At 32.9% G+C, this 9287-nt stretch overlaps 2 protein-coding genes across 4 annotated transcripts in view; one reads left to right on the forward strand and one right to left on the reverse strand.

Moving 5' to 3' along the window:
* ddx42 (DEAD (Asp-Glu-Ala-Asp) box helicase 42) overlaps window positions 1–466 on the reverse strand; it is a 9171-nt gene extending 8705 nt beyond the window's left edge. Inside the window, exon 1 of the mRNA XM_016676444.1 lies at window positions 379–466. The gene's annotated coding sequence lies outside the window, so the exon portion shown is untranslated. The remainder of the gene's footprint in view (window positions 1–378) is intronic.
* A 2-nt stretch (window positions 467–468) lies between these two features.
* strada (STE20 related adaptor alpha) overlaps window positions 469–9287 on the forward strand; it is a 13270-nt gene continuing 4451 nt past the window's right edge. The window contains exons 1-6 of one of the 3 annotated variants that reach the window (XM_007562207.2): window positions 469–557; window positions 1494–1563; window positions 1869–1926; window positions 4704–4732; window positions 7612–7714; window positions 8471–8592. In XM_007562207.2, the coding sequence (XP_007562269.1) occupies window positions 1552–1563; window positions 1869–1926; window positions 4704–4732; window positions 7612–7714; window positions 8471–8592 (324 nt within the window). In that variant the 5' untranslated portion in view covers window positions 469–557; window positions 1494–1551. Of the gene's footprint in view, window positions 558–637; window positions 804–1493; window positions 1564–1868; window positions 1927–4703; window positions 4733–7611; window positions 7715–8470; window positions 8593–9287 lie in introns of those variants that run through there. The other 2 variants (XM_016676445.1, XM_016676446.1) reach the window with 2 other exon arrangements.

Below are 9287 nucleotides of genomic sequence, written 5' to 3' on the forward strand. Positions count from 1 at the left end.
TATATATATATATAAAACACACCCCTATTAGTTTAGGAATCATTCAATGATTGAGCTTCATTCGCAAGAAGACTAAAAATAATCAAATCGAAATGCAAATGAGTATGTATGTGTACATCTAAAAGAACAATTGTACATTATCGAATATTTCCATCTTTAAAGATTGACGCTTTGCAACAACGATTTGATTTTCGTTTTACAACACAACATGCTAGCATTAGCTCAAGGCCGCATTAAGGCTAAGGGTAATGTGTGCGAAGAAAAGCTCTATATTTTACGAAACGGTGAAAAACCTCGATAGTTAGTTGCGCTATAAAGTATTAATCATCAATAAAAGCAGTGCTAATTTTAAGAACATATATTTGTGCATTTGTTTACCTATTTCTGAAGCTAGTAAATGTTTCTGTGCTTCTTTTAGAACGCAGTGGGCGTCTTCGTTAGTTACGTCATACGTAATAGCGGCGTCTCGTCGTAATTGGTGCGTAACGTAGACCGGAAGAGTAGAGAGGGGGATTGCTGAAAACATTCTGCAGGAGCGGATGGACCGATAAATAAAGGTACTAAGAAATATTTTATTTCCACAGTGATACTGTGTTGTTCTTCACTAGTCGGTGGTGGGTAGCTATGCGTCAGATAATGCCGTTTAAATTTGTTACAGTAAGTTAAAACAGCTGCTTTTGCTAACTGTTGTTAGCTGATGCTCCCTTCACCATTAAATGGCAACATTAGCAAAGCTGTTCTCTGAAAGAATAGCTGTTTTTCTTCATTAAGTGTGGCATTTGCACTTCGCTTGCTATCTCTAGGTATGTATTGTCCCTTATATTTTATACTTATTTCAGCAGTATTGCCAATTAAATTTGTTTTGCTGGAAGGATTTAAGAAAACAGACGGTGGAAATTAAGAATTGGATGGTTTTGCAACGTGCAAAAACATTTTTTTTAATCAATTTTCCTATCACGCTGCTTTTTGTCCTTTAAAGTGGACCTAATCAATAGTCCTTGATGCTTTAAGTCTTCCTTAAAAGACTTTGCACTCATTTTTATTTCAGTAATTTTTTTACAGCAAAGTACGAGAACATTTTAAGAGGATGATTATTTTTGTTTTTTGTTGCTTTTTGTGTTTAAATTCCGTTCAGTCTGGCACTTGAACAATCTAGCGTTAAAAAAATTAAAACTTTGTTTACAGGCTATTTTTGGTGCCCTCATTCTGTGATAAAGACAATTACTGAAATTTTTTTCTTACCTGTTTGAGATTCTCACAACATTATAAGTAATTAATGACATGTAGTTAAAATATTATTAATTATGTCAGCTTTAGGATAAAGAACACAAATCAAAAGTCTAAAATGTGGAATGCATTAGGAGCGTGTCGTTCAATCTTTCAGTTAAATTTTTAAAGAATATCAGTTCTTGTGGTAAGCTGCAATGACAAAGGACTTTTTTTGACAGGATGGGTGAAACATTATTTTCATTACAGTTCCTTTATTTTCACAGATATTCACAAAGGAAGTTTATTTCAGCATCCCATGTAAGAACAACCTCAGAAGGATCAATGTCGTTTCTTGTAAGTGTTTCCATTTATTGGTTCATGACTTCAATACTGTTTTTCTAGGTTAATATTAAACGTCATATAGAAATTTTGAACTAATTGAAGTGAAATAAAGTCTCTTAGAGTATTTTTTAAATTAGTTTTGTAGAGTTTTTACAGGAAATTTTAGTTTATTTTTCTTACACGCTTGCTGTTATTAACCACTGCCTTCAACAGCCTTAATTATGCTCTCTTTTGTCTTTCTGTGTGACGCTTTTCTTTTTCTTGCTTTCATTTTGCTTTTTTTTTCATGCTTGAAATTAACCTTTTCTATCTGTCAGCGCTGGGTAACTGAGAAACTGAGTGTGGAGAGCCTGCGGGATCTGGAGTTATTTGGAGGTGAGGTTTAAGTGAAACTTTTTAAGAAACTACTTTAGGTTGTTTCCTCTTAGTTCTTGCTTTGCTTTGCTCTCCAGACATCATTCTGAATTTGTTATTCATCGTTTTGTCTGACGTCTTTTGAGCTTTTTTATTTCTTTCAGTTTTTGTCAGCATTTTATAGGAAAATAAAAAAAATCATTTAATTACCTTCTCACGTGTGCTGCAGACGCTTTTATTGGTTTACTGGTTTGAAAAATCTAAATAATTATTTTTATTTGATCTGAGAACGAGAAAGTCTCAGAAATGGAAGCTGGCAGTATTCACTTGCGTAAGTGAAACTGTCATCATGGCAGAAAAGAAAGCATTTTGTGTGTTTTTTTTATTTATTGACATGTTTATATGTATATAAATTATGTTTATTCAAGTCTATAAAATATACAAAATAATAATTTTCAGAAGAATTTGATTTTCTTTTTCAAACAAAACTGACACAGGACAGTAAAACCACAATGAAAGTGGAAAAAGAGACATTTTTATTCAATAATAGCACTAAATCAGAACCAATATCTTTGTATTTTTAAAAAGCATAAATACTCTAAACAGTTACATTATTTTTTCAAAATATTTTTATGTATCTTAAGAAACGTATAGGCGCTGCTCGACAGCACTGACATTAGTGGTTTTGATGGAAATTGACGGTAAATTTTTAAAGGGTCGACTTAGATCAAATGTTGTGCAATATGAATATTTTTTCAGTTTTTAAAAAACTATTTGTTATGCAAAATTGCTGGATTGGATTTATTTCACTGCAACTATACCTCATTTTCATTTGATTGCATCTTTCAGCATTTGTGCATGTTTGTACAAATTGGTCATTTGTTTTGGCTGCACATGATTCCCATTGCCTTACATAAAGTTCCTGTCAGAATTTTAGATTTAATCGACATGAGCATGAATATCAGTCATTTTCTGCTGTTTACTGATTATCTCTACGCAGTGCATTTCAAATGAATCGTTATCGCAGTTTGATTGTATGCAGCATTCATTTGGCTCAGATGTTGGATAATTGAGAAGTTGTTCTTAAAGCAGATTAAAAAGTAGAAACTACAAGTTACTTCAATGCTGAAATAGCAAATGTAAGCCAGAAAAAATCTGTTTTTTAAATAAACTTTGTTGTTGGAATGGAAATATTGAATTAGTGTAACATTCACCACCAACATTATTGTTTTCCTAATTCTTTTATTGATACATTTGAGCTGTTTTTCTTCCAGGATGAAATGATTTTGCAGCGTGTAAAAGTGAATTTTGAAACAATGATTGAGAGCAAAGTTTTGTCCCTTCCATACATTTTGTTATTGATTTGCTGTATGTTGCTCAGGAAGCTGCACCTGAGCCACATTTCTCGACTCTTTGTGGAACCGGTAAAGTTATTTTTCAGTGCTGCGTTTCCTGCTGCAGATCAGACTTTAAAACAAACTTTCAATGATGTTGAGTTTAAAAAAATATGTGAAACCAGTACTTTTACTTTCTGTGTATTTTTGTGGCTCTTGTGGCCTGAATTCACATCGGTGCAGACAGGAAAGAAGTGAAGAGATAAGGGGGGGAGAAACGCAGACATGCAGCAAAGGCACTAATGTTGGAAGTTAAACGCCAGACGGCTGTCTGCAGGTCTGACGCCTCAAAACGGGTTGTCTCTAGAAAAGCCCAACCTTTTAAAAATTATGGACTGAGCTTAAAAGAAGAGATTGTGTTAATAACATCAAATAATCGGCCAGGAAAACACAGATGGGTAATAAATTAAATTCATCATTTAATTGAAGTTTCTTGTTTTTGAAGATTTAAATTTTTAGAAGAAAAATTTGTTTGTTTGTTTTTCCATTATTTTACTCGTTGGGTTTCCAAGGCAGCCATCTTGTTTTACAGCTTCTGTTTATTTTTGGACTTTGAATTCCAGTCAGCCTTACATACTATGATTTTTCTTATTTCAAATTAAGAGAGTAACGTTTTATGAGAAAAATAAAGACGTAAAATGAGGAATGCTGAGCATCTTGTGAAGTTATACTTTGGTATAAATTTTACAAATTACACTTAGTGGAAATATTTAACTTAACACATCAGCATCAAATTGTTATCAGCAGCAGAACTTAGAAATTGTGCAAATAACTGTTTATTTTGAAAGAACTAATTAAAACAAGTTTTTCTGAGTATTTTTAAAATGTTTTTTCTAGTAAAATTGTAAATATTATGACTATGTTGTTGTAATTAAAGAAAACAACTATTAGTCCATTATGCTGCTCACAGAAATAATAACTGAAATAAAAGCCACTTTTTGAAACATTTTCTGTAATTTTTAGAAAAGAAAGCTAAAAACATCTGATATGAAAAAATCAGAGTTTAGTTTTAAGCCTCATCGTTCAGCCATAATATATGTTTAATTTTGACTCTGTTGGGATTATTTTTGAAAATCCACCAAAAATTAAATCTTGTTGACCTAACTCTTTGTTGTTGTTGTAAAATCATTCTGTCCTGGGAAAAAAACCCCGGATAAAATCCCTAAAATTATGACATTTATGCTCATGATGAGTTTATGTAAAATTCTGACTGAAACTAATCTTTGCAATTAGGATGGATTTTTTATTTTGTGAAGCAGGAAACTCCTTCAGTCAGATCTCCGTCATGCAGCGGCTGTGCTTGGCAGCTGAAAAAAACCAAAACCCTCCTGTGAACGGAGATCCTTCTCTTGTTTTCTTTGTGTTTCACGTATTTGTGTCATTGACATGGTTTCTCTACCCCAGAGCAAGCTCAGGGATTCTCACACAGGAAAGTAAGTGCGGTACTCCTGTCACTGCATCATCATCCTCATTCTTCATGTGGCCTTTGTGTATGTGCGTGCATGCACTGATACAGTACCTATGTGCGCACAGAGATTTACATTTCGAGGGATTCATGATCTCTCCAGGCTTTGGACATGTTTGTATGCACGTGTGTCCAGTTCATGCTGCACATGCCTGCTTTATAGATGGTTTTATTTTACACCTCACAAACGAGAGCTTTTGTTGCAGAGTTTATTGTTTTTCCTCACAGATTTAACACTTTTCATGTGAAGCCTATTAAAATAGAAAAATCTTGAGTAATTTGTGTTTTAACATGTAGATATTACAGACTGGAAGTCCAAGCTCATTGTGTAAAGAACCTGTGCTGTGAAGTTTTCTCTGTGTATGTATGGAGTTCAGATGTTGAAGTTCTTTGCCGTCCATTTTGGGTCTGATCACTGTTCGGTTCTCCATTTGATCAGAAAACTAAAGCTGCAACCAAAGATTATTTTAGTAATAGATTATTCAATCGATTAATCAGATGGAAAAACTACCACATTCTGCAGATATTTCATTTTTAAATACAATATTAGAAATTCATTAAAATATGCAAATAAATAAATAATTCAGTTACTATTTAAAATAAGAAAATGTTCCTTTATCGAGCATTCCTTTATCGAACGCCTGATTATTTGCAGCACAGGATGCAGCTAAAAAAACACATCTAACATCAACATGTGAAAAACAGATTAATAAATGGATAGAAAAAGGTGTTTAAGAGATTTTTTTGCAGAATTTGAACTAGGTGAAGCTAAAACGTACACTTGAGGAGTTTTTAGTAGAACTGATTTGTTGATTTAGTTTTTTCTTTAACCTTAAATGCAAAATGTTTATTTTTTGTGAAATTTTGGCCTAAGTAAAGTTCTGATTTAGTTTTTCTTCTGGCAGTTGACCTTTTTAAGTCTGTATTCCCTAGTTAATGATTAATCTATTACTAAATAAGATGACAATTATTTCAAAAATTGATTAATCATGATTAATCATTTCATCCCTAATATTCTTTTGTCCATTTTTGACATAATTACTGTTCTGAGTATGTTGTTCTTTCATCAGTTAGTTTATTTTGAGTCTGAATGCTTCAGTTAAAAATTAATCAGTTACTAAATTAGTTGATAATTATTTTAATAATCAATTAATCATGATTAATCTGATTATTTGTTTCAGCTCGAATATGTTTTTGTCCATTTTAGGCTTAATTGCATCTCTGAGCATGTTGTTTTGTCAGGAAGTGGCCTTTTTTGAGTCTGTATACTCCAATTACTGACTAATCAGTTACTAAATTAGTTGATTTCAATAATCAATTAATCATGATTACTCCAATTAATCATTTCAACCAAACATGAAGTATTTACAAAGGTTTCTTTAAACCGTGGCTGCCGGAGCATGCTCGATTTTCCTGCTTAGACGGTTTTAATTTGTGCTTCCTGGGTGCGTAAAGCTTTACCATATATTTCTGCTTATGGGAAAAGTCTCTGGTTTTATCTGTGGGGATATTTACAGAGGCTAAATGTGCATTTTTATTTTAAAATGAAGTCATACATTAGCCTTCATCCGCCTCACCAGCTCACTGCTGCAGTCGGTTAATTTCCATCATTTTTCAAAAGCGATAACTTGATGGAAATCAGGAGTCCTCACTGCCAAGAATGTGGAAATGTTTACATGCTGCTGTTCTGTTAGCGGTGGTTCACAAATACATTGGCTTACTGTGGCCACAGATCCTTATGGAAGCATTTCACTGCCACAGTTTGGAAACAAATTCAGGTGTAGCATCTTGTTTTAACGAGAAAGTTCAACGTTAAAAAGTGAGAGTTTTGTTCCTAAAAAGAGATGAAAGGCTTGTTTAAAACAAAGTTTTTAATTTTAATGAGTTTTGCTTCTCGTTCTAACGAAAACGCGTTCAATGCGATAAAGTTTGCCATGAAAAAATTAAGTCCATTCTAAAATAACGAGAAGGTTAGAAGGTTTCTCATTAAAATGATCGTTTCTCGTTAACAGGAGATGCAAAACGTTTAAAATGGAAAATTATCAATTTAACGAGTTTCTTGTTGAAACAAAAAATCTTTTAGTTATAATGAGATTAAAAACTTATAGAAATATGGGTAAGTTTAGGTTGATTCAAAATGAGAACGCTTTCTCATCTTAATGAGAAGTTCTTGTTGAAAACGAGAAAACCTTCTCGTTATATCAAGATTCATTGTTTTAGCAAAATTTCTCGTTAAAATTATAACATTTCTCGTTAGAATGATAATTCGTCTCACTCAAATGAGGGTTAGAACTTGCTCAAATGAGAAATGTTCTCATTTAATTGAGATTAGTTTTGTATCTCATTATAGCGAGAAGGTTTCTCGTTTAATAAGTAAAAACTTGCTCCTCTTGTTAAAAATCCGTAACTCGCCGTGACTCCCTTTCTTCTTACCTTGTTTCTTCTAGACAACTTCTAAAAATCCCAGAAGATGTTGCTGTTTTACTTTTACAACCTTTTTTTTTATCTAAAAGAGAATATATTTTGGTTTTAATGAGATTTAAATCTCGTTAAAAGGAGATGCTGCTTCTGAGTTTATTTCCAAGCTTTGGCAGTGAAACACTGTAGACCTTAAAGAGGAACAGTTATTATATTTTAATTATTTGACCTTTAAGTCAGACTTGTACTCACTGTATATGATGGATGTTGTTACTAATGTTTTAAATCCACTAGTGCTGTCTGTCTGCCTAACACTGTAGTGCCACAGATTGGTCTTTTCTGTTGTTTTGTAATGGTTTAAGGGTTTTTTATCTGAGATGGAGGAGGCTGAAATCAGAGTTTCGTGTTGATTTGTTTTTTCTGCTCCAGCCCCATGAGGACAGTGAGGAGAGTTTGAGCTCGCTGCCACGCCGAGACACGATGGGCTCCTTCCTGCCAGACAGCGGCTCATACGAGCTGCTCACCGTTATCGGTAAAAAAAAAGAAAAAAAAGTTGACATTTATGCACTTTTTATGTTTTAGCATGAACAGTTTCAACAAATTTTTGATGGGTAGTTTCTCTCCAAAAACAACCAAATCACTTTTTGTTGACGCATGTAGTACTTTTTTATTGAGTCATGCATTTGTTTGCTTTTCTAATTCTATTCCAGCTTATTGGTGCTTTTGTTTTGTTTAATTTATAACAAACTGTTTTATTTATAATATTGGGCTAAAAAAATTTCTGTCGTCATTAATATTATTATTCACTTTTTTGAAAAATTTAGATTTTTTTTCCCTCCCATCTATTAATTCCTTCCGTTTCCATAGCAACAAGTGATGTCAGCACAGCCACAGCGGCCATTTTGTTTGACAAATATGTTTCATAATTTATGTTTATTTGGACTTTGAATTCAGGTCAACTCTACGACAGAATATTAGGGTCAAACTATGATTTTGTTTTTGTTTTTAATTACAAGAGCAAATCATAACATAACTAGAATAAAGTCAAAAGATTGGCAGAATAAAGTTGGAAAATTACCAGAGTAAAGTTGTGATATAACCAGATAAAACATTTGTTTTAAACATTTTCAGATTACTTTATGCCTCATGAGTATTAGTTAATTTTTTATCCTTTTTGTAGATCTTTTCATGTGTTTTTAATACCTGTACATGGAGCTGGGTAGGTAAATGTTGAACTCAGATAAGTTTGCATCCTATTTTTAAAGTGAAGCATATTTTTGGTTGTTAGGAAAAGGCTTGGACGACCTGATGACTGTGAATCTGGCTCGTTACAAACCCACTGGAGAGCATGTGGCCATTCGCCGAATCGACTTGGAGTCGTGCACCAACGATATGGTCACCTACCTGCAGGTCTCCTTCTGTTTAAGAATCATTTCTAATACTGCGATTTATTGGGAATTATTATCTCAGCAACTGTGGTATGAAAAATGCATGCCTCCTTATAGATTTCTTCACTTAAATGTTGCAGATCATCAAAGTTTAATACAAAAGAAATATTTTTTAATTAAATTTTAATGTTTAATTTGAAGAAGCTGTCCAAAACATTGTCGTTTAGCTTACTTTATATTGTTAGACAAGTTCAATTTAAATAACATCTTAATTTTACAGGATTTTGTTGGCTAGTGAAATGGTAAATTTATATTTTCACACAGAATCATGTTGGTTTGGACTACTTTTTCTCCTTATTACATCAGTTTATCAATTTAAAAACTACCTATGTTACATACTCTAATTAATTTGTCTGATTTTAAAATTTGTTGGATGATTTGAAAACATTTAAGTGTGAGGGAAAAAAACCAAAAGGTGGCATTTAGACTTTCACAGCGCTCTACAACCCTTCAAAAATCTTACTGAGTATTTTCGTCCAGTTTTTAGAACAAATATCTTATTTTAAGTGTATTTTAAACAAGATATTGGATCTTGTTTTAATGCAATAATTCAATAATATTGGTGAAAAAGTTCTAGTTCCACTGGCGCCGTTACCTAGCAACCCCACCAGCCAAGGGCAAGCTGTTACCTAGCAACCCCACCAGCCAAGGCCAAGC

This window comes from Poecilia formosa, unplaced genomic scaffold (assembly GCF_000485575.1).
Source record: "Poecilia formosa unplaced genomic scaffold, Poecilia_formosa-5.1.2 Scaffold134, whole genome shotgun sequence".
Lineage (NCBI taxonomy): Eukaryota > Metazoa > Chordata > Actinopteri > Cyprinodontiformes > Poeciliidae > Poecilia > Poecilia formosa.